This window comes from Echiichthys vipera, assembly GCF_963691815.1.
Source record: "Echiichthys vipera genome assembly, chromosome: 1".
NCBI classification, from domain to species: Eukaryota; Metazoa; Chordata; class Actinopteri; order Perciformes; family Trachinidae; genus Echiichthys; species Echiichthys vipera.
In genome coordinates, this window is record NC_139826.1 from 13,408,033 (window position 1) to 13,434,206 (window position 26,174).

At 41.8% G+C, this 26,174-nt stretch overlaps 1 protein-coding gene across 1 annotated transcript in view; it reads left to right on the forward strand.

Moving 5' to 3' along the window:
- The first annotated feature begins 1,202 nt into the window (after window positions 1-1,202).
- Window positions 1,203-26,174, forward strand: part of nkd1 (NKD inhibitor of WNT signaling pathway 1) — a 35,318-nt gene continuing 10,346 nt past the window's right edge. Inside the window, exons 1-4 of the mRNA XM_083917244.1 lie at window positions 1,203-1,264; window positions 1,373-1,405; window positions 1,623-1,762; window positions 24,074-24,131. Of these exons, the coding sequence (XP_083773370.1) occupies window positions 1,240-1,264; window positions 1,373-1,405; window positions 1,623-1,762; window positions 24,074-24,131 (256 nt within the window). The 5' untranslated portion in view covers window positions 1,203-1,239. The remainder of the gene's footprint in view (window positions 1,265-1,372; window positions 1,406-1,622; window positions 1,763-24,073; window positions 24,132-26,174) is intronic.

A 26,174-nucleotide genomic window follows, 5' to 3' on the forward strand; every position in this document is an offset into this window, starting at 1 on the left:
CCCACACAGCATTGAGCCACATCATGGCACGGCACATGGCACAGTGGCTTCTGTCTTTTATTATATAATTGAAGACTTCAAAAGAGTCTTAGCCTGCTTTCATCTGCTGCCTCAGTCCAATAAGACTACGATTTCTAAACCTTATTCTCATGTCAAAGACCCCAAACAGACAGACGCAAGCTGACCACAGAACACATTATAATGTGATTTTGTCCCCAGGAAGCCCATTTGAGAGGATTACTGCTGGTATGGATTAAAATGGACAAATTTATAGGTCAAGGGGAGCTCCAAACAGTCTTTTAATTGTGTGCGGGCATGCTCTATCAAGCTTGTTTAGCATTCAAAGACCTTGTAGCTAACTCTTCGTGAGCTTAGGTAATTGAATCAATCATAGAGGAATCATCAGACATGCTCCAATTGAGGAAAACTTTTACATCTTCTTATTAGGCTACATTTCCGTGACGTTTTGATTATTTGATTTGCTCTGGGATAAAATGTTACATACTATTTGTTGTGATCTGGATGTATATAAGTTGAGGTGGTTGGTCCCAAACCTTCTGATATCCTGGGACCCCTTCAGGAACCGGTGGAAGCGCCCATACCTCAGGTTTAGGAACCAGTGACAATACTGTGCGTTCACACTTGCTTGCAGTGTGGATTGAGATCTGAAGCCTGATCATTTGGCGACTGAAATTAAGGTTTTCTTGACGTCTCATCTGCGCCTTATAGAGAGACAGCTGAGCGACTTACATCAAGTCAGCCAGATAGAGTCGACTAACACCAGAAGTTATTACATTCATTTTCATAATAAAGTAAGAAATAAAAAACACGAAATCGTCTGCTGTGGGGATGTGTCTGAGCTTTTGGTTCAGGTTAACTAGCCCAAGTTATGTATTATTAGCTTTTGTCACAGTAAATGCTTTGAAATATGTTTTCTTTTCAAAAACAGTAGTTGGCCACATCTTATCGGTATTTTCGTTTTGCTGAGCATTATTGTCTCATCAATTAGGTATTTTATTGTGAAAGCGTTGACAGGAAGTTGCATATTGTCTTGTCAGTGGCGGCGCTCTGGATCAAAGGCTTGTTCGGCTCTCCAGTCATACGGTCCCGTAGCCCACTGAGCGCAGTCTGCTCTCGGTCTCCACGGACGCTCCTCTGTCTGGATATCGTAGCCGGTCTCTTTTTTCCCTCTGGATTATATTCTTCTGATGGTTTTCAACTCAAACTCGATGCATAGAAATGGGTAAACTGCACTCGAAACATGGTAAGGTCTCTTATTCCTGAGAGAAATCACAGCTCTAGTTCTTCTGGCGCTGCGCTACTTTCGAGTAACACTATTCATTGTCTTCTGACTTTCTTTCTTTCTCTCAAGCCGCTATTTGTAAACCGAGGGAGAGTCCAGAAGGTAAGCCCGCTTATTTCCCTTTATTCTATGATAAAGTCTTTTATCTCGGCCAGTTTGTGAAAAGCATAACATTTGTTTGTATGAGTCCGTTCTCAGCTCATTAGAGCAGCGTTAAAGCGAAGAGTCCGGCTCTTTGAAGATTGGCCGCTTATGGAAAACATGAGTGTAGCGCGAGGAAATAGTTCGTAGCTGCTAATAATGCGCTTCTTTGTTTCAGGCGACAGTTTTGTAGTCAATGCCTGTTTGGCGAGAAAGGGAATCGACGACTGGCTCGTGAAGCAGAAATACTATTGCACGAGCTCTCGCCTCGAGCAACAGGACTGTCACCACAAGAACAACTGCGGTTTGACTCCACGGGTGAGTACGACTCCATCCACGAGGTTCACGTATTTACGGTCAAGTGTTGGAATAGAAGCCTGTTAAAGTGTGTTCTCGCGGTGCTTGGGCGCATTTCACATAATTGGGACGAGGTTTTGCGGTGGTTTTTCATCTGTGCGCTTCAAGGCTTTTCACCTTAATGCGGCTACATTGGGTCCCAAGCCTGCGCCTGTCTTCAGCCGGCGTTTTCACTCTTCTAATGCACTCATTGTCTGGACCAACTTTTTTCAAAGCTTTGTTTGTGGACAAACTTTTAACAATAGTGGCGAGGCTGGTTATCAATTCATGCTGGTAGTGCAAAATTAGATGTTGCTGAGTTCAGTCAGTGAAATATTTGCCTTTAGGCTATGCCCTTTTATTGATGTCCTTTTAAACTGAACAATCGGTCTGCTTAAATACAAGCTGGCACTATTTAAGTAAACCACACAACACCTAGTCTAACCCTTTGTTTTTCTGTGACAAAATTAATGTAACCACTCCTTTGGTGGATTGCTCATCCACTCATGTAGGGGACAAATGTTAGTACCATCCTATGCACTTTTTTTTTATAGGGAACAATAGATCAAGCATGAGTTGAAAGCATTGTGGTGTGACAGTCCGGTGACAAGTGTGGATTGTAAAGGCTGGGGAGAAATGTTGGAGGTCATGCTTGTTTTGTATTTTGGCATCACCGTAAATACTGTGCTGCTGTTGTCAAGTGGGGAAATCCTTTGGAATTGCTTCAGAGGAGCCTTAAGCCTCTTTAGTTAGCGAGGCCTTCCTCAAAGCCGGCATGTTTGAGGAATTGGAACCCATCAAAAAAAAAAGGAAAATCATTTCCTCCACCCACGATCCAAACACTTTGAGCAGAAATACATCTATCCATTTAAATGCTGCACACAATCCAGGATTTCTTGTATTTTGAAACATTAGAACAGCTATTGCAGAGTTGTGATTGTATTGTGGCATGCTTTTCCTTTTTAAAATACTTGTCAATTCCTACAATTGCTTAATGTTTAAAAAAAACCTAGAATGCTTTCCTCATTAGCAAGTAGCTGCTTGTTGAAATAAACAACCAATCTTATTTCCCTTCTCTTTTCCTCTCATTTGCTTTGAATGACTATTACTCATACATCGTGCAGTGGTTCTCATGTTAAAGTCATGTTATAGCATGCATTTAGCCATTATCATGCAAGTAAGACACAACTGCAACTGAAAAAAATTGATCCGTCGGCATGAGGATTTATTTGCATGAAGACAAGCATCAAAGTAGAGGAAGTGTCAGGCAGCAGCAATGTCTAATGATACCGGCCCATGTCAGGTCCGAAGTCCACCATTGTCTTTTGTAGCAAGGTGTTTTTAGCCTCTTTCAAACAGCCTGTCCGTTGAGGGGCTGTTGTGCCGTTTTTTTATACCCAGCCGTCTGTATTGAAGGTACAAAGACGAAACGGGGGGACAGATCTGTTGCGCCTCTGAGCTGGCAGCAGAGGTGGTCACAGAGCCATAACAGTGCAGAAGATACATCAGTGTGACAAAGCAGCTCTCCCAGTGGCCCAAGTTATTATTAACTTACGGAATCATTGCATGCGATAGTCCACCTTTCTCTTGCCCTCTCTTTTTCCCCTCTCTCAAACACACATGGGTGCTGCAGCGTTTAGTCTGTCTCTTTCCTTTCTACTGACAATTGGGTTAATATAAAGCATTAAGTTGGCAGTTTATGGGTCAGGTTGGGTTCAAGTGGTTGGTTAAAGGTGCCGATCGGCTCTCAAAAACTACACGCCGGCGCTTCGTTCCCTTCAAAGGTGGCGGCTGCTCACACACTTGGGCAGCACTATGCCACTTTGCTTGGTTCTGTGTGAATGATCAAAGTTATCAGTTGCAACATACATTCATTGCGCTGCTGTTGCGGGATCTCTTTGTGAAAGGGATTTTTGATGGCTTTGCCTGAAAGACAGCCATGGTGTTGCATGGTGTGTTTAAGCCCCTTTCACACAGGCAGTCTATCCCTGAAATATTCAGGAATATTTTCTGCATGAGGTCATGTGTTAATGAGAGCAGGAATTGGTTACAGGGATCGATTGATCCCTATAATTTACGGGCGGAACTATGTGTAAAAGAGGCAGCGATGAGAGAGGAAGTAGTAATTTTATGAATGTTAATTAACTGTGACGTGTGGTACATGTGTTGGGAGTGTGGAACTGACTTCCATGTTGCACGCACATGCTGTCAAAGTTTCTAATCCTGAACTTGTGCCCAAAGCTGCATTGAATGTCTTCTTATAGTAACAGGATCCCACTCACTTCAGGCTCTGTGTCTCCGGGCCATTCTTTGGAGATTGGCTCTATGAGAAACACCTGAAACTATGTTTATTTTCTAGAGCATGCTGATGCTGCTGCAGCAGAAAAGCCATGCAGTTTTACATGGTTGCTTATGTGTTGAGTGGGCATCATATGCTTTGCTCAATTGAAGCATTCTAACCATATTATTATGATGCAATTACCATACATTTTATCACAAAAACAAACATTCATTATTTTGTTACTGGAAATATCCATGTACTGCTTTTCCCAACTACAGTGGTGTGTGAAATTTTGGCCCAAGATGCAAGAGGAGTCCCTGATTGGATGTTTTTGAAAAATTTGAAGTGAGTGGAGCTAAAGTTTGTATTAGGTTTGGTTGATATAATGAGATTATCATTCACCACCAAATTGCTTGGCCACGATTATGGTCTTTGTGTATTCACAACAATGAAATGATATACATGTGCAATGTGTTATATGAATTTTGCGCTATTCACTCTCTCTTCAGTGCTTCCCATATATAAATTCTGCAGCGGCACGCCACCGTGACTCCTTCAGCGAGGCAAGTGTCTGTGGTTAGTTTACATGTCTGTAATAACAGCAGGAAAGTCAAGTGTATGATATCTTAACTGTTGAAGTCAATTTAACAGTTGAAGTCAAGACAATGTTGCCGGTAGTCTACTGGTTACAAACCGGCTGGACCAGAGACCAGAGAATAATTTGCTTAAAAAGATTGGTGACGCGGTTTTGCCCTCGCTACTCTCTAAAGTTTTCTGGAAATTATATAAGTTATTGTAACGCCAGAGCCTGGTGTGTTTTTTGTGGCGTGAGCTTTAGCCAGCCACTAAATTAGTAAAATGTAACAAGTTAATGCTTCATCCAGCAAGCTTAACAAGCCAGTTAGGGTACGTCCACACAGTCGCAAACAACCTTTTTTTTCTCCTTCGTTCTTAAAAAGTTTTCCGTCCACACGGACTCGGCTCAAGAAATATCTGCATCCAAAAGAAACCAGTGAAACCGGCTTAAACTCTGTAATACACATGCCAGGCCTGGAAGTGATGCTGTAACTGCCACAGAAACACACCAACAAGGAGAAGAAGACAGGGAGAGTTGCTGTTGTGGAGAATCATAATACAAACACCAGAGACTTTCTTGCCAAATCTGGCGACTTCCCAAATCCTCATCCATCCTATAGAGAAATCTGTCGACTGTTTCTGGTGTTATTGGAGACTTTTGCGGTGTTTTGGACACTGTAATGCACGAATCACTCTGGAGTTTGTGTCCTCAACGAGCAGCGGAGGCTGCTGTGAGCCCCTTCCCGTACCAAAGCACTCACAGGCGGGCACTGTCTCGCTACTTTTCACATCTTCTTGGCAAATTTATTTATAAATAGTTACTAGTGGCCAATTTAGAGACTTGTTCATACCATCAGGGAAAAGGGAGAAATATATGGCACTGTTGTTGTTATGTGACGCCGCGGGGGTTAAAGGTCGGAGGTGGGGCAGTGAAGGCATTGTTAACAAAGTATGCGGTTTCGGCGTCCAGACGACAACGCCACAGGGGGCGTCCTCAAATATTCCCACTCTGGGACCTGGTTACAAAAAATACCGTTTTCAGGCTCTGATAACACCGACCGCTTGTGGATGGTCGGCCAAAACGTTACTAAAGATGTGCGGTTAAAGGAAAACGCGCCTTTGTGTGGCCCTTAGTTAGTTAGTTGCTTGCTTTTGACCACGCTTTCATTTGACAACTTGCTTGTAGGCCTGTGTTATCCTCATTACATACATCAGTGTTGATCAGTGATATGTGATTGATCTGGATTATTGATCTCAGCATGTCCTTGTGTAAATTAGCGCTTCCTTTCTATACATTGTGGCATTTGTGGGTATTGCAACATGCGTCTCCAGTCCAATGAAATCTATAGAAGAGAGGTGTTTCCAACATTGATATGTACTGTATTTGGGCACTTTTCCCTCTTTGTTGCGCGATTATAAGGTGAAGCCAAATTCTTAAATATTTTTCATTTTCAAGTTTAAACCATTGTTTTGCTTCTTGCTGTATTTTGAGTGTTACAGAACATTTCTTTCTTAGAAAATATATGAAGTTGTTGTTCACACATGGAGCTTTTGGCCCTGTAACAATCGAGAATCCAGGACTTAGGCATTCAGACTTTGATTTGGGACAATTCCATACTGAGTCTGGTTCCACATGGCATGAGAACTGTCGATACATTGGCCACTTTTTTCCTCTCACCACGGTTTCACCGCTACTGCAAGATAGTGTTGAAATGTAAATTCTGGACATCATAAAATGTTGTCAGTTCTTGCACAGGCTGCTTATTCTGTAGATGATGATTATCTTGCCAGTGTGCTTATCATCTGCACTGCTAAGGGGATACTTTCTACATTTCTGTACCAGCGCAAAGTTTGACTGAATCCTAAATGTAAATGTTCTCATCAATCTCACCATCAATGAGATACGACAGAGTTTACAAGATGTGTGCTTAAATACCGTTGGCCTGCGTGAAAAAAGTCATAGCTTTCAGAAGCTGTCAGGAGCTTTCCTAAAGCCTAAAAAAACCATCTATACTGGTACTTTTAACATTTGGCATGTGTGGTGTAAACACTATAAATAACCACAACATTTATATGTCTTACAGCATTCCAAAAAGGACGTTTTATTGTTATAAATGCTGATTTTATTGACATTAGAGCTGTTGAAGAAGTGTTTCACAAATGTTATGAGGTTTCAACTTTCCAGAGCATATATGGATTAAATTCTACTAGTGCAACTCTTTTATAAATGTTTCAAAATATAATTTTTTAATGAATCTATCTTCTGTGAAGAAAATATTCACCTTATCCCATGCATTGTAACAGAAGTCTTAATACTCTGTGAAAAGAAGTTTAAAAGCTCGACCCCAGGGTGCTTTTAGATAAAAACAGGAGCTAACCTGTTAGGTGAGAGAATATGAGTCAGCTCTCTTAGATTATAAGCTGTCTGTATTGTATAGAATACCTGGTGAGGCAGTTATTTATAGCCGTTGTTTTTCGAGCCCCCTCCCTACTGAACCAGGGTCCAGGAGAATGTGGGTCGGGTGTCAACAGTAGGGAGTCCACACTTGGAATTCTTTTGATCTGATCTTTTGGAAACCATATTCCCTGTAGGAACACTGTGTGTTTCATACAATTCATTGTGTCAAAGGGCTGCTCACATAAGCAGTTTTTAATGGTTTTAAATTGAAATCGTGGTTAAGTACGCACCAAAAGATTGAAACACAAAAATGCACTTGGGATCTTAATGATGTTTTCATGCAGACTCCACACCCATTCATGATTTCTACAGTCAGATGAAGTTTGAGCTTGGCAGAGTGAGTGAGTGAGTGGTGTGGGCAGGTGGATCTGTGGGTCTCAACACATGAGATCCCGGTCATGTGAGCCTCGGCACACTTTCTCCCCTGTGTACAGCATGGTGTCTACACCTACCCATAAATTTGATATGTTATGTGCACCCTGTAGAATTATGTCGCTGAAATAGGTTTCGATAGGGGGGAGGGTTTTCACAACTTGTGACTTGGAAGTTCAAATTTCTATTGCTTAGTTTATTAGGTTGCTTCTCTTGGCACCAGATGAAAGAAGAGTCCAATCTGTACTTTGTAGCATGTCAAGAGTGAATAAATATATTTCAATGGTTATTCAGAGTTACTTTGGTTATTATATGCAAAGTTACCCCTTTCTGTTCTTAAAATCTCCCTCCCCCACTTCTCCCCCAAGCCTCCATCTGTTTCTTGCGTTTACCCTGTGGTCCTGTGTTGTTTGTGGTTGAAGTGGGCCATGCAGGAGGTGTTTGTAGTGACACTGATGGCTCTTCCTCTGATGTGAAGACCCACCTTCTGTGTAGTAAAAGCAATCTCCTGTCTTCCAAAGCTGCTGCTCTTACAATTCCAAAATTTAAATATTTTTCATTTTTCTTCCATCAACTTGACGACAGAATGCAACTCAAAAGTGAATCACAGTGAAACTTCTGCCCTCAACCCCCTCGTCTCACAGTTGTTTGTCAGCCCTTTGAATTTTTTTTTGAAAGCAAAAAGTTTTTTTTGGTGGTAGGCCTAAACGCATTCCCTCAGCCTCCAAGTTTCATAAAAGACATGGCAGGTTTTGCGCCCCCTTCGTTTTTCGCTTCTGCCGTTGTGCCTTTTCTCTCCTTGTCGTTTTCACAAAGCGAGGGCCCTTGTCTAGAAGCTGAAAGCACCTTTCAAATGCAGACTCCTCTTCCTCTTTCTTTCCTTCTTTCTGTCCTCTCCCTGTGCGTTTTCTTTTCCCACTGGCTGGCCTCTTGTGCGTGCTGTGTGACGTATGCCCCTCTCCCACCGGGCTCTACCCCCTCTGTGCTCCCAAGGGACCGAGGGCCTGTTGTTGGTCTTTGAAGAGGCTGGGAGAAAAGTTTGGAGCCACACTCTAAAGAGAAGAAAAGCCTTAGCCTATGGGGAGGAGGGGTAGCACCTGGCCATAGTAGGGCTCTTTTAATTTTCCCATGAGAAGATGGGGTGGAAGTCTCAGGGCTGACGTCATTGTAGCTGGGGGACTGGGAGGTTCGTTGACATGCAGGTGGCTTTAATGTCACATCCGGCATCGTGTGTCACATAGATTACTAAAAGCTGGAGGAGATTCTCCTGTGTGACAAAGCAGAGCTGATAACTCTCTGTTTCTGTGAATGGTGTTTTTCTGGAAAGGTTTTCTGTGAAAGAATGACAGTTGTTTAGAGTAAGGTGAAGCCGTAGTGGAATGTAGACATCTGATCAGGTTTGTCCAATTTTCACCTTTTTTTTTTTTTTTTTTAATGCCAAGGCAAGTCTTCTCCATCTCTACTTCACGATGGCTATTATACATCACATATCATTTCCTGATTTTATTCAGAAATGTGTAATTAAATGTGTTAAGTTTAGTTGTAGAGGTCTCTGTACCACAACAGTACAAAAGCAAAGATCAATGTCACTTGTAGTTGTCATTAGAGATAACACCATGTATTTGGCTGCTTAATGGTATGGGTGTAATGGCGCTCATGTATGTGCAAATCTGTTCATGCATGTGAGTGTGCAGTATGTCTGGAGTCAGCTGTCCGGATGCACTTCAGAGATCAAAGGATTCTGGGGGAATGTGCTCTAAATCTCAGGGGATTAGCAGCTGAGATTGCGCTTTGTTTCCCCAAATATAAACTCAGTTTAGAGCAACGGATAGCTGTTGATCAAAGTGTCTCTCACCACCCCTTCACAGAAACTTTTAGACTTGGGGGTTTTGTTCCACACTTGAAGGTGGCATTTATTTCACAATTCTAAGAAATGGTTAGAGTTTTAGAATGTTTGGCGATTGACTCAGCCTCAGATTGAAATGGTTTACAAATTGATAAGCGTGTGCCTAGTATATAGTATACATTGTGATACTCTAAGCAGATAATCAGAGTTAATTCAACTGGCATCATCATCTTTGCGGTAATGCTTACCTATTTCCAGCCTTTGATATAGACATGCTAATGCATTTTGAAGTGTTTGAAGTGTTCCTTTATACATTTGACTTGAAATATTCACGTAGAAAAGAGAAATTAACTATTGATTTTTTTTTTATATAGATGATGGCTAGTTTCATGCAGCCAATATGCTAGATAAGACTTGTATAGTTTATAATTCCTTTGACACATTAATGTTGATCTTATTGCACTTGGAAATATGTAAGAAAGAGGCAGTATTTCATGATTTCTTTTATGACTTCTCAAACCCAAATATATATCACAAACAAATCTGCGGCCTACCATGCTGTTTTCATAATAGCAATCTTCACAGAAGAGAAGGTCTTTTATTAAATGTATGGGGCAACATTTTAATGATACACAGTCACCGCAACAGTGCAAAATTAAATATCTTTCACTGTAGGCATTTTGACTTGTAGCATGTGTGTATCTTAACAATGGCTCAGTTCCATTAAGTGTCTCAATAAGCCATACCACTAAGGCCGCAATTAAAATACCAGGGCCCTCACCTAAATGGAGTCAGCAATCAATGTTAGTGATTACACCTTTGCTTTTCCTGCTATGACATTTCTGAATTACTGAGTGTAGTGTTGAGGAGTTAGAGTTACAGAAAGGATGTGGTCATAATTGATTAAGTTATTAGTTTTTCATATGGTAGAGTCATTGAATTTATGATTTAGTTAGTCTGTACTTCTACTCAGACCATTGGAAGTGATAAATAATACACACAGAAACACCTCTGCCTCTGTACTTAATTAACATAATTTATGTCTAAATGTAAGAATTGTCTGTTATAGGTCAGGGATTGACAGAGTTGTGTGTGTGTGTGTCTGTGTGTGGGGGTCTGGGAGAATCTCTAGGTGACATGGGCACCAGTGGTGGTGCTGAGCTCCTCTACCCATTTTAATCACCCACTTAAAAGGCTCTGCTGAAGTGGGTGTTTAAGTGTTCAAACCCTCAATAATTCTCTCTTGTTTGTTTATCAGGTTTCCCTACGGGTTGCGCTCTGGTCTGTTGAATAATTTGACTGAGCACTTAAAGTGATCAACATCTGCATAAAATTGCTATCAAGCTCTCATGAGAGTGTGCACATATGCATGTGCCATGGAACACACAGGCACATTATCCATTTGTTTACCCTAATATGTGAATCCATTTATCACTGCTAACAGATGCAGCGTCCCAGCGGGATTCCCTTCCACTTGTTTTTCTTACGAACTGGTCGCAGGGAAACACCAGTGATGGACTCCACAGCTTCCATATGCCCTGCTGGTGTATTTATCCTCCTTGTGTATGAGAGCTTTGGTGAACAGGGCTCTAAGGCCACCTGAGGTAGAGCGAAACCAGGAAGTAGATTTAGGTAAACAGAGTTAAGATAGCATTGTGCCTCCCACAGACAGAGGTTCCAGGGCTCTTCAGCTCTTCCTGTGGCGCCAGGGCTGGAGGAGGTCTGGATTGTCTGTTAGGGGATGTTTTTGGTGGAAGGAAAGCTAAACAGAGGAGCGGCCCTGCTGAAAGGAAAGCTGTCCTCCCCTGGTGTGTTTATGCTCCACAGGTGCCGCAACCTAAAGAGGACCTCACCCTGTTGACTCTCAATGAAGCAGGCCAACCCGGTGTTTCCCAGAGGGCCATTTGCCCTGTCCATCAAACTCACCTACCCCATGCAATTTATTGCTAAAGTTTGAAAAAGCAGCATCCTTGGACAAAGGCTTTGCAAATCTTTAGAGAAATGCTTCAACATAGACTTGCATTTAACGTACCCCTGTCTTTTAGCATAAAATCTATCCCCTTTTGGTAAGCCTTTGTCTTATTCAGAGGCTTATATCATCATATCAGTGCTGCTTTCTGTATGCTGATGATATGATTATTTTACTTATACTTCCGGCACATTTAATTTTAGAGCTCTGAAACCAATAGAAGTGATTGGTAGCCATTTGCAATCGAGTAACTTACTCCGTAAGTAACTTAGTTCATTATGGTGAGCAGTGACACAAGCCACTAATTCCAGTCAGCTACGAATAGAAACCTGCCACTGGCACCAGCACACTTGTATATTTTAGTAGAAGTGTCTATTTCTGCTGCTATGTTTACTTGCAAAAGTTGAAACACTCTCTGTAATTACAGAGATTTTAGGTCCACAGTTAAAAGGTCAGATGTGAGGGATGTTTAGAGGTAGTGGCTTGTGGCTGGCAGGATGTCTGCTCCAAACATGCTTAGCGTGTGTGTATATTCTTGTGTGTGTGTGTGTGTGTGTGTGTGTGTGTGTGTGAGTGTATGAGGATATGTGTGTGCATAGGAAGAGAGGAAGAATGGCCACCTTGGTGTTGTGGTCAGTTAAATCTGGTCAACATGCCAGGCTGTTCTCATGCGGTTTTTGCACTTATAAAAACAAAATGTAACGCCAATGTAACTTACAATTGAGCAACATTTTTTTGAGCTTTTAAAATGTTAAAGCATAAGAGAATATTTTGGAAAAATCAAGGATCTCAGCTTTAATTGTCCTATTGTATTATTTTCTAGTAGCTACTGACATGACAAGTCATAGAGGTGTTCTCATTTGGCTTTGGTTAAAGGTTTAAGTGCCTGTCACTTTCCTGCTGTCCTCGAGGTAGACTTCCTGGCTAAAACCTTATTCCTCTCACACATTGGAGCACTTGAGACTGGCGTCTGAGCCACCCAGACGACTGAAGGACTGTCTCTCCTCAAAGAGTGCTTTAAGTAATTACTAAGACCCTCTAGACGCAGTGTAGCACACACTGTTAAACACAACATGCATGGAAGCAGGCATGTTGCCAACCAGTTGTCTTAACTGTATAATCCAGCCTATTCTATTCTGATTGGCACACACACACACACACACACACACACACACACACACACACACACACACACACACACACACACACACACACACACACACACACACACACACACACACGTAAACCCCACTCTGTAAGCTCATGTCACCTCAGCAGGACTGCTCTGTCCTTTTTGCCAAGGAAGTTAAAAAGGTTCCAGAGCAAACTAATTTCCTTCACGAAGGGTGAGATATCCTATTGCTGTACTAACCGCACAACCTTTTGGAGATGAGGTGTGTCATTTTGCATTTCACTCCCTCTCTTCTCTTCCTCTGCTCTCTTTTTTCTCATTCTTTGGAACTGAGCTTCACTCTGAATTCAGAGGGCCATAATGTTGTGATTTGTTACTCTTGGCAGGCAGAGACCACCTGTAAATCAAGGCCAAGCGACAGGCTGTCTCCATTCCCTTCCAAACCATAGCTTCCTCTTGGGAATGCAAGGTCCCAAAGTGGAGTTCATTGGCTGGTGGAGAATGTGTTTTAAGGATTCACCTCTAGATCAGATTCCCTTCTTAACTCTCTAAGGGCGTACTCACACTGTCCTTCTGCACCGGGCCAAAACCGTTTTTTTGGTTCAAGCCTAGTGAGTTTGACCAGTATGAGTGCACCCGCTCCGCGCATAACTGCGGCCAGCTGGCCGTCCACGGCCCGTCTGAGAGAGGTGGGCTTTTGTAGTGTGCGTTTGCACATGTACGAGCAGAGCGTGCGCACATGTGTGAGCACGAGCACGAGGCCTACGACGGTTCTGACGTAATTTATGTGCGCCTGTTCGGACATAGAAAATAGAAGGACGGACCATGCGCTGACATTTAACAACAACAACAATGGCGGCGAAAGTTTCACGTTGGTGTGATGCGGAGGTGGAGTGTTTACTGCAGATTTAGTCGGATGAAAATATTCAAAAACAGTCGACAAGACGCACAAAAACTCAGAGTTCTATGGAAAGATTTGTAAACAAAGAGACGCATCGCGATGACGTCATCAATGCGTGTGACTTGTTATGGCGTGACGACGGACAGCAAGAAGCATTTGCGCGAGTCCCAGGCAGTGTGAGTACAAACGGGCCTGGGGCGCGGGGGGAGAGGGGAGAGGGAGGGGGGACAAGTACCCTAAAGCCCGGGGCGCGGTACGGAAGGACAGTGTGAGTGTGCCCTAACTCCCAAATAAACTTGAGGATAAAAACAGAAATGGCTCTGCGTGAGATGTTTGCTAACAGTTCCTTAATGCCTGTGTGTGACTGGTTGTTTATGAGCACTGTTACCTAGAAGTTCAGCTACAGCCAACAACTAAAAATTAACTAGTTAACTATATTAACATATAACATTAATAGTATATCATTAATTCTGAAGATCAGTAGTACACACAGTAGTGTGCACAGCTTAAGGGCTTGCACTCACACCCCTTTTGAGTATCACAGGTGCTGTTTTACAAACAAATTTAAAAGAAGGTAAGAAAATATTTGTGATTGAGGCACAATGTTTACCTTGTTGCAGAAAATTAGATAAATATCAGCAATTTTAGTCTCTAACTTGCTGCAGGGTGATCATGCAGCTACAGCCACACGTTGAATGAAAACGATCTGCGTTCTCACAATTTTTAGCTCTCTTTCAGAACTAATCTCTGTACATACTAACATACCTGAAAACGCATATCACAGACCATTTACATACACTGGGCATGTGCTCGCCAGTGTACACAGGGGTTAGTTTGAACGCTGCTGCACATGGGAATTGTTGCATTTTGCTTGAATAATTGCGTGCCTCTTGCGCATGTAGGCAAGGCAAGACTGATGCCATTTGTTTTCTATCGTAAAAAGCATCATGATATGTTGGGAATCAGAATCATTTCTGCCTGCCCAGACTACAACACAACCCCAGATTTGTCAAACTAAAATGGGGTCAGTAGTGTTTCCAAAAGTCTCAGTTTTAGGGGCTCAGATACACAAAAGTTATGCATTATAAAATAAAAACGCATTGGTGTGAATGTAGCCTCAGGCTCTTAATCTTGACACCTTGTATTCTCTCTCTTTCCTCCTCTCTGAGATGAGGCTTTGATAAACAGGTGATAAATCTCAATCGCTGTGGTTACATATTTTTCAAACGTTAATAAAGGCTGTTACCTTGAGTAACAGGCAGGGTTTAGTGCCCGAGGGGCAGGTCGAGTTGTAAAAGCTTATCTTTGCAGGTGTAAAAGTTTTGTAAATGGGTCATTAAAGTGTTAGCCAACTTCACACATAAAACACAAAAAGGGAGAGGGGGAGGAAGATTACTTCAGATCAGCATGTTTCTGAAGCCTAGAAATGAAGGCTGTAAATCTTCGCTAATATTCCACCGAGCCTTTCAGGAGGCAGTCTTTGATGTGGGTGAGGTAATGTGACCAGCAGTGTTTGCAATGTTAATCTAAAGGGAAGAGATGACTGGTGGCTGTGCACCATCGCTCGACAAAAGGAAGGCATCAAATCACTACACTTGTGACTCCTGTAAAAAAAAAAAAAAGCGTATAAATTTAGAGAGCAAACACGCATGCAAAAATTCACACATCCACATAAATGTACAGACACATGCATGCTCACAAAGTACACTGACACGTGTCTGTGCAAGCTCTCTCATCCAGCAGTGTCTGAGAGTCAATTTACACTGACGGTGTATAAATTTACTTAATATACAGGTATAATAGTAGTATAACTCTACTAAACCGCACCTGCTCTGTTTGCAGGGCTTTTTTTTCAACCTCACTTTAGTGTTTTGTGTGTGTGTGTGTGCGCGTGTGGAGAATCTCTGCATGACCTGTGTTGTGAACAAGAGTTAACACGGTAAACCCTCTGGCATGTGCTGCCTCCTCAAACTCCTCCAGTCTTGTTGTTGCTGACCATGCACACTTTAATCATAGAGCAGCTTCCTCCAACCTGCCCGGTGATGGATCCCAACTCTGTGGCTATAATTTCCTTCCTGGGGTGCAGGGAGAGAAGTGGGTGTGCCGTGACTGAGGGGTGTCAGGCATGGGGCCGCAGAGTCTGGAGAGAAGGTGTCTGTCTTTGATGTTCCCTCTGAGACATCAAATTGCACGTTAGCCCTCTTTAGTCGGCAGAGTTAAAGGACTTACTTGTCCAATTATTTATCCGTTTTGCTGTCCACTTAGCTCAAGTGTTGCTCTTTCTCTAGATATGGTGAAAACTCAAGGCAGACAAAGTGGTTGTGACGCAAATGAGAAAGCTTTAGTGGTCATTTGGGGCCTACATGTGGTTTTAAAGTCAGGAATCTGAACCACTTGACAGTAGTTTTCCCATCTAATGAAGCCCAAAAATTGTGAGGTTTTTTTGTTGCATAGTTAACTTGGCAATAATCTAGGTGTTTAGCTGTGTAATACTTGGTCTGAAAAAATGAATTGTGTGCACCAAATGTACTTTATGGTACTTCTGATTAGAAACATCCACCAGACAGTTTTTGTTTTGTTAATGGCGCATGTGAAGGGCTCAACATCAAACGATTTACAATCTCTGACCTCTGTAAAGACATTGAGTTTCTTATCAAAGCCATAATATTGTATTATAAAACACAGCAGATATGACTTCCTCTTGGCACTGCAAACTGCTCATGAGATCAGTCCTCTTGGTTTGTTGTAGAGCAGAAGAAGACCTAAGCTCTGTCCTACTGAAGCAAATCCAAGAAATGAGCTCAATGCATCATGTGATGATGAGCCTGATGGTCTTTTTGTAAAAAACTAAACAAAACAGATTAATCTTGTTTGGCTAGAGAGAAATGCAGAAACATTAATTTACCATGGCTCTTAGTCTGTAGGTGTTGTATGAAAATTGGCCTCGTCTCCACTCCCTCCACAAATGGGACCGTCTCGCGTCAGCTTTGCTATGCTATATGATTATCTGAGATCTTTATTTCATGTGTGAAAACTGATCCCCTTTGAAGCCTCACTCAGACGCAGTGCAGCGCCTCACTACCTCACATCAACACTCTCTATCTTGGCTCCATCTTAGAGCATCATGTTTTACTGCTACGTGGGTCTTTGAATGAGGCTGTTTAATATGGAAGGTGAGGAGCGCACCAGTGTGAAGAACAGCAAAAAACTGGAGCCATGTTTAAACTGCTGTCTGATGATGACTAGTGGTCGTTTAGTTTTTTTTTGTGTTCTTCCTGCAGCACCACCACACGTACCACACACTGCAGGATAGGCACTGCTCCAGATTCCAAGAGTTGTGCTCGGTCCTTTGAAACTGCCTCCGGTGTATCTCAGTTTACTCTTTGGGATTTTGGAGAGGGATGGGTATTTCCTCTCTTGAGGTCCTCTGTGAGTAAGACTACACCTATAAGCTAATTTGCAGCTCTAAAACTAATAAGAGTTTTTCGTTGTTTTACTTCTCGGTTTTCAACATTGGGGCTGTGTGTGCACTAGAGAGTTTGAAAATTCCTGTGTTAGACAGCTGTTTTCTCCATTAGTAATTCATAAACATCAGCTAATGGCTGCTATCCAGGCTAGACGGAATCAATTAAACATACTATACCTTTGTATTTAATGATACTACCCATATTCTTCTATACCTATCAATCTGTGAATCTGTAAAGATAATGGACATGGTGTAGCTGTGATGAATGTGGCACAACTGCAAATAAACACGTCTCACTTTCTGTGATGCTCTATTTCACCCTCCCCTTTGCTTGGTGGCTTTTATGTGAGAGTCAGCGACCTCAGCCGTCCGGTCCAAAAGCAGCAGACATGTACTTGGAGAAGCACCACCACTATTCCTATATTCTCACTTGTCTCTGTCACTCTTCCTGTCTTGCGCACTTGGCTGAATGGCCTTTCATGTGTGTCGCTCACGTCATGTCGGCATCGCTGCTCCAAACGTTACAATCCTGAAGGTGTTTTTTTGTGATGGGTGAGAAAGACAGAGCAGGAGGCACCGATGCGCAGTCCTAATGAGATTTTTCCTGAGTTTTGATGGAGTGCCAGGAGCGCTGCCGTTGCTCTAGAGGCCTGCCTCCACTGAGCCCTGGCGCGAGATCAGGGGGAGCTGTCGTTGGCCGCATAAATTGTCAGCCTGTGTGGTGGGTCGTGGAGGCAGACAGCGTAGAGACCAAGAGGCCTTGTGGGACTTTCCCACAATCACATCCAAGTACATATTATTTGCACTTTAATGTACCCTTTTGCTTTGAAACATACAGTCACAGCAGGAAAAAAATTGGCCCAGTGAGTCCATGTCTGCAGTGCCAGAGTAAAGCACCGCTGAAGGCAACTTTCTGCCTTAACTCACCAAGTCGATTCTGTGCCAGCATGCACTCACTATCTTTTTCACTTTCTCTCTCGCTCTCTCATCACCATACAATATGGACCCTGAAATGCAAAATGAAATGGCAGCTCTCACCAACTTAAAAAAAAATCTTATTCAGGGTAGGCTAGCTGAGCAGAGTGCTCTTTTCAGCTACACCCTGCACTACATTAGTTTAGGATGCACATATGAAGTCTCATTCATATTCATGCCCATCAAGGTTATCACCCAAGGGACAAGTTGGGTCATTTAATATCATCACATACTATTTTGAAGAAAATGCCACGATGGATGGAGCTTTTAAGTCTGCCTTTTTAAGTTTAGGTCAGCTACGTTTTCGGGGCTGTCATTTACGACTTGCGAGCCAAGATGAAAATGAACAGTGCTAATAGCAATGTGGAATTTTCATTTAATTTCCTTAAGAATGTGGCCTCAGACTGACTGGGCCTATATGGTTCTGTTTTTCCATCCACACTGCATTTTGGAAAGTTACAATACATTTTTGTTACTGGGATAACATTTATTTTATTTACTGTATCATTTTGTGCCCATTCGCACAACATAAGTTGTTCTGTGTGTGCTCTAATGTTGAGAAAAATACTTTAGTCTAATGCTTTGTGAAAGTTTGTGAAAAGGGTTCTTAAAGCCTGTAGTGTTGCAGTTCAAGTGCTGCCTCTTGATTTACTCTTATTTTAATTGGTGTGCTGTTATGTGGTTTAACTGAACTATTATTGATTATGGGTTTGCTGTCATTGACATGAATCAACCAAAGGCCTGGTGTTGAATGAGCATTACTCGCTATCCTTGCTGACCGTTTTAGTAAGGAAAACATACTGAGTGGTAGAGTGGTCACCATTCTTCAAAGAAATAACTCGATAGATTGTTTGTAAAGTAAATATTAATATTATTATTATAAAATACACTTTGGTACATCCAAATTCATTTTCATAAAGTGTGCCATTGATGAGGTTTGCCAAATAAATTCCTATGGCCAAACTAAACAGGCCTTCAGGTTGGCGAGTAATGTTGATGGGATGTTGTAATGGGGCAGGCACACTGTGTTCTGTGTTATAGCCCAGTAATAAATCACTTTATGTGGAGGGGCTTGAACACGTTTAAAACACACAGGGGCCATACAATCTTGTATCCTTAAATCCCTGAAGAAGTTTGGAAGGACCTGGCTGCTGTTGAAAACACAAAGCTTTATGCAATGTTCTCCACACAACATTTAACATCATGTCTGGAAAATTGTTTTAGCTGGTCTCTGGTGCATTAGAAAGATGCTTATTTGCTTCCTGACGCCACCACCTCTGACCAAATCCTGCAGAGATACGGGGAAGTGACACCTTGCTGTAGACTTTGTAAAACCGTTTGAACCCCAAGCTACAGAGACATGGAGCAACTCACTGTACAAAATCTGCAACACCTAATGTATAGCAGGGTTAATCACCAATGAGGGCTGGGTTGTTGTTCGAATGATCCGATATTAATTCATAAAACTTAGAAATAGATCTTTTCAGAAGCTGTAGCAGGCTTTAGATATTGGTATCATATGAAACCAGACAACCTAAGGAATCCATTGTTACCAACCATTTCATGCTAACTTGTCAGGAATGTCACTGCTTTAGGGACAATTGTTAATTTAAACATCAATATTTTTTCATAATGCATCGGGTTAGAGGGTTCCTTGTACAATTTACAGCATTAGTTCTCTGAAAATCTCTTTCATATCCATGCAAAATATACATTTTTTAATTAATATTGAAAAGAACCAAGACCCTGTGGATCAGAATAAAATGGATCCGTGATCAGCAGCGGAACCCAGTGCGATGCAATAATATAGAGATTTTGTATTAACCGCCATAACATGTAAGTCATATTTATTTTACTTAATCTATTTTTGTAGTCACTGTCACTACCTTTTCTTACTCCCCAACCGGTGCAGATAGATGTCCGTCCTCCACAGAGCTGGGTCTGTCCGACGTTCCTGTCTGTTATAGTGAAGGTTTTCGTTGCCACCGTACTCTACGGGCGAATTATTGGGTCTATGTAAATCATAAATAAGTCATAGAGTGTGGTCTTTACCTACTCTGTTAAGTCTCCTGTGATAACTTTTGTTATGATTCAAGATTCAAGATTCAAGAAGCTTTATTTATCCCGAGGGAAATTATTGTGCAACAGTTTCGATACAAAGGCGGAAAAGGATCAGAGTAACAATAAGCATAAACATAAATCAAATCAAAATAAAGCTAACGTCAGATAAATCAAGCAATGAACCAAGTGTGACAGAGTGCAACAGACGTCGTGGTTAAGCGTAGGTATATACAATATACAACAATACGCAGCGTGCAGTTTAGCAGCAGATTGAAATAAAATAAGTACAAACTAAATAAGTGAGAAGGAGCGATAAGTTATAAGTGTTAAAAATGTTAAAAATGTAGCAGCATGTCCTACAGAACTAAGTGACAGTATGGCACAGTGGAGTGTAGCAGCATTTCGTACTTAAGTCAGTTACAGTAAACCACAGTGAAATGTAGCAGCATGTCCTAAAGCACAGTAAGTGTATCAGCAGATAGTTACAGTAAACCATTAATAAATAAATAAAGTGATGTAGTGGTGGTATAAAGTGACAGTGTAGTATAGCAGCATTACTTACTGAAGTAAGTGACAGTACAACTGAATAAAGTACAACTGAATAAAGTGATGCAGTGATGGTATATAGTGACAAAGTGACATTTTCAGGATACAGTGTCTCCACTGTTCCTTACCTGACTGGGGGGAGATGAATTATAAAGTTTGATGGCCGCCGGAAGAAAAGACTTCCTCCGGCGTTCAGTATTACACCGGGGGAGAATGAGTATTTGACACTTTAAATAAAATTGAATTTAATTGATTAAATATCACCAATATTGGGAGTATTGAACATTTCCACTTCACAATTTTACTGCGGTAGAGCCAGTGGGGGTGGGTGGAAGGGTGGGGTGGCCTCTCCTTTGGCCTGAAATGCTCTCCCACAGTGACCTCTGACCCTTGAATTAGCGAGGGTCTCAAGAGAGACCATCATTGGTCTTTGCTACACCAAAGGAGACCAAGACTTTATTTAGTTATTGTTTTACATACATTACATATAGTTATCATGGTCCTTGTGCACACATACCATGTGTGCTAGAATTTAATGAGACCCGGTTTTCTGATCCACCAACTGTTTGTAAATGTTGCATCAGTTTGAGCCTAGACTTTACTCATTAACGGAGAAATCACTTTGGAGAAGGATGACCAGCATTGCAGTTTTAGGCAAATCCACTTTGAGCTCTTTCATTTCAAATCAAACTGTAGTGAGTGAGTTCAAGCTTTTATCCTCTGTGGCTTAACAAACTGGACTGACTTATTTTCTTGTCCATCACCAGCTTTAACATGCACTTACTATACTGTTACTATTATTACCGCCACTGCCACTGCTACCTCTGTTAGTTCTTCTCTGTATGTAAAAATATAATTCTTGCATGTCCTTTACGTTTGATATCTGTAATCAATTCTTGTTTGCCTTTGTATGCTGCCTTGAGTTTGGTATATTGAAGCTCATATTACAATATTTGTTGCTTTTTCAAAACAAATATTGTCTCTATGAAAGAGAACATTTTAATCAAACAAGGAATATGGTGATGAAGAAGAAGTAAAGGACCAGGGCATCCTTTTCATAGGGCTGAGAATTCTGTTGAATTTGTCATTTACTGGTAAGGTTGAGGAGATTAATCTCTTTTGTTGTAGGTCTGAATGGTATGGCCAGAAATGTTATTTCTGCTTTTAAAATCTTCATTTTCTGGAGCAGAGCAAAGACATTTGCCTCATTGTTCCTGATACCAATTGACTGGTGGGAACACAGGAAACACAGAAGCAAACAGTCCTTATTTTTAGAACTCCTACATGTTATTTTTTGTCACCAGACAATCTTATCAATCTCTACCAAAGCCAGAATCTAAAGAGCTAAGCTCAAAAGTGGTAATATCATCGGGTCAGTTAGTCTGGAGGTGCTTTTTAGAGGCTGTATCAGAACAGATTGCAAGGATGAGTATGTCAGATCAACTACGGCCAAGGGCCAAGGCGATTATCTGGGGAAATGGATGCAATCTTTGGTTTAGAGCCGCATCACCATGAAACGAAGACTCAAATCAAATATTCCAATTTAATTGTATGAAACAGATTTAGACTTAATACCTGACATCTTAACAACCATAACGGTTTCTTAAACAGTTAGTAAGGAGAACTCTCAAAATAATACTTGACAGAGGGTGAAGAAAAATAATTATAATACTAATAATTATTATTTGCCCCAGTTTGAAAGGTCTTCTTGCAGATCCATCTCTATTTAGTGGTTTAGAGACTTTTCATGAGAAAGGAGGAAGTGCGTGTGTGTATGTGTGTGAAGTAAAAAAAAAAAGCATGGGCTATTTTCTCTTTACATTGACCAGAGTAAATCCCAGAGTAACCCTAGTGGACTAATAATATGGCTCCCATCCATCACCACAGACAACAACCAATTAGCACATTCCTCTTCCCCCTTTTTCTCATGTTCTTGGCTAACCCCTCAATGATTTAGGATCATTCATCAAAACAACAGAAAAACATTCAAGATGCTGTATATGTGCGTACATTATTGTGTCTTTGTGTATGAGGAATTGAAGCAATGTTGACCGTGGATTTATTTTATTTTTCTACGCAGAAACAGAGGCCAGTTTTTAAAAACATTTTTTTTTGACAACTGAACTGAAACTTTGTATCAGACACTAAAACATCCACCAGTAAACAAGACAGTATTTCAACAGCACTTTTGTCAGTTTATTAATACTGTGTAATCAAATTTAGACCTATCAAAAATTTCACAGTAAATCATAAGCAAAATAATATTGTTTCAAATGTATTTTTCTTTCATTATTTTACAGTTACATTTCTAGATAGATGTCACTTCGGATAAACTGGTACTATAAACCCTATAACTGCAAAGTATCCATCTTTTTTACATGAATTAATTAATTCATTCATTCATCTTTAACCGCTTTGCCCATTGAAATTGATACTTCAATTAAGACAAATCGAATAGTCAATTTAGCTTGCAAATGTGCAAAATGTGTTCTTCCTGGGAAATTAGTGCAATCATATAAATCATACATAAGTTTGAGAATCACCTATCATTTTACCGTTTACCTTGTAAAAAAACCACATTGGGTTTTCGGGTTTTTGTTCACACTGGTCTTCAGTTGTGAAGCCGTATTGGAATGTGTGTTGACTCATTCATACCAATAACAAACACAGGTTGATCCCGGGTCCCTGCTTTGGGGTATCAACCAGCCAGCCAGTTAGTCCTGTGGTTTGCTGTATACTCTTCCTGAGGCCACCCACAGCGCTGCGGCCCGGCCGGCACTAGTCTGAGGAGGCTAGGATCACACAATCTGACCTTCTACCTCTCTGGATTACACAGAAATCCCCTCTCACGCTGTCACAGCCTCGCCTCTGACACACACACACACACACACACACACACACACACACACACACACACACACACACGCACATGCTCCTCATCACCTATGATAAGAATGTTGTTAATATGTTGTGTTAGTCGGTGTATGCAATTTATGTAGTATTTGATGACTGACAGAAATGGTTTTGTGGTAGTTTGGGTAAAGTTAAAAACTTTGAAATTATGCCAGGGGTGGGTCTTTGAATGTGTGTGTTGGACTGTGACGGACGGAAGTGTGCATTTATATGCCTTTGTCAGCCTGTGAGTAATTTTTTTTGGCCAGATGACTGTAATGCCACATGGATACCTGAGCCAGACTTTTCCATAGTGAAGCACGGGATCACATTTCCCTCCAGCCTCTGTGGTATGCTCTAACAGACAGAGTTGCCAGGAGAGGGGGCCTAGGTAAAAACAAGCCTCTGAACGCATCGCAACGATAGCTTGCCACCGAAATAGCCCTACTACCAGCCCTACTACCAGCCCTCTTTCTCAGAATTCCCTGCAGGGCCGGCGGTGGCGATTTTAGATACTTCTTTCAAAGTCTCAATTCTGACTGCCAGTCTTATGCTCAGTTCGTTTCAGTCCTGCAATTAAAATCCTCTTTAACTTTCCGCTGCTGTTTAAGCTCAAAGTACAGTTGTCAAACTTTGTGCATATATAGATATATAAACTCTGTAATTTTGAATCGGGCATGTCGTTCTGTGTTGGAAAGCTGTTCTGTGGATTTGCACCATTAAATATGTTTGTTTTTATGTGACAAAAATATGATACCTCTCCATTATGACTTGATACAGTGATTTATGTATCTCGTTCTGTCTTTTTCTCTTTCCAGGACTCCATGGATGAAGCATGTGCAGAGAGGATTGGTGATGAACACTACCGTTTAGAAGGTAGGCCCATCACAAAAGGTTACACCAGCTCATTTCACTGATCTTGGTTTTCTCCTTTGCTCCACACACATTCTCTAAGCCCCAACAATGTGCTGATGAGGTCCCCTTTACCTTCCCTCCCGCCTCACCACCTCCTCGGTCTTTCATCCTCCCCTCCCCCCTGTGGTGGTCTGCAAAGTGCCTCCTTTCCTCCATGTTTTTCCCTGATGTGATGTGATCCTGGATTAAGAGCTCCGGGAGGAGAAAGTCTCTCCCTCCCATTTAAAGTCAGCATTGGACATGAGGCGGAGGCAGAATTCAAGAGTTGAACAAGACCAGCCTAGAATTTTGAAGCATGGCAAAAACTTCACTGTTATTTCAGCTCTGCTTCGCTGAACAATAAAAAAAGAGAGAGAAAAAGAGATAATGCGACTGATAAATGGAGTATGAGGATTTTAGTCCTTGAGCTGAATCTAAATCTTGGCCGAGGTTGTCCTCCCTTCAAGACAGATGTTGCTACTTAGAACACGCTGCTGTTCATTCATAGCGATCAAAAGACAAAGGCCCAAATAATTATGTATGAATATTCCCATGATATCATGACATCAGAAGAAATTAGATCTTTTACGTTTGAGTTACTAAGGTAAACTCGTTCACTGACAACTAGCAAGGAGCGTCAAGTTGTGTCACACTTGACTTGGTTTAATACCAGCAGGCTCTTTTCAGGCTTGACACTTTTGAAAATGGTGTCAGTTTGCACGTTTACTTTACGAGCCAGAGGTGGATACATCCAAGTTATCTTCCAGAAAAGTGTTTGATTTGCAGCTACTGTATTAATCTCACGAAAACAACTTAATATCTAAGCGGCTCTTTAGTTTGGAATAAATTGTGCACATTGTAAGCCCGTTTGTGCCTCCTCAGGCACACTGAGACCCAAATAAAGACAGCTGTGGAGGATTTATGTTCTCCCCCTGCATGAACTGCGTTTAGTGCAGTGATCAGATCCATTGTCCATATATGAATCAAAGACGAGTTAAGTAAAAAATGAGAGCGAAAGTGGTGAGAGTAGGGGTGACGAGAAGTAAAGACACTCTTCTTTCAGATTATATTATACCTGTTCATATGGGCTACCCTGCACACTTTATTACTGTCGGTCACAAAGTAGCTAAACGAGTGCCTTACTCATGAGTACTTGAGAGGTAGTTTCTGAAGGAAGAGAAAATGTTATGATCACCTCAATGGTCAACCTCTCCTGGCCATCCCAAAATCCCCTTGGTACCCACCACCGAGCTGTCTCAATGTATGAGGGGGGACAGGCCCAGTTACAGTATGTCTAATACAGTAGCCTACCTAAGCTGGGTTTGATTGCTTACAGCGTGTGGCAGCCTTCCCAACCTTCCTTCGCTTCTGCGCGTGTGTACAAGCGTATGCATGCACGTGTGTGTACCGTGGCTGCTGGAACAGGCTTGGCTCAGAGGGTGTCTGCCTCGACTGCCCTCGTCTTGCCCCTCAGATCTGATGTGCAGCCAATCCCCTGGCTCAGCTCCTCTTATAAAGAGTTGGCTTAGGTTTGTGGTAAGGGGGTGCAGAGGGGGAGGAGGGTGATAGCAGATTACTGTTACTCCTCCCGGCATTTCATTAGCTATGAGATAAGCATCTCACCACCATATTGAGCCTGCTACAGAACAGATTTGCCCTTGCACACAATGTTCCCTTTGAGCACCTCAGATGATCAAACAGCGGGACCCCAAATGCTGCTCCTCTCCAAAAAGTTGGTAAAAGCTCCCTAGGATGATGCCTTTCATTTCTGGCATTTCCCCCTACCCAGGGATGAGACAGGTCTGCTTTGATCTGCTTTGGATCAGTAGGAAAGAAATTGGGCTGTTGTGATCCGTTGGCGAGCAAACAAACAGTGTTTCAGATTTGACTTGGCTTAATTAATTAGTGATTCTGTTTTACAGCTGGTCTGATCTTCTTCCAAAAGGTTTGAGAATGGAACTTCAGAGTGTGGCAGAGGAGATGGGGGCATGGGAGGGTGGAGTGATAGGGGTGCGGTCTGTGTGG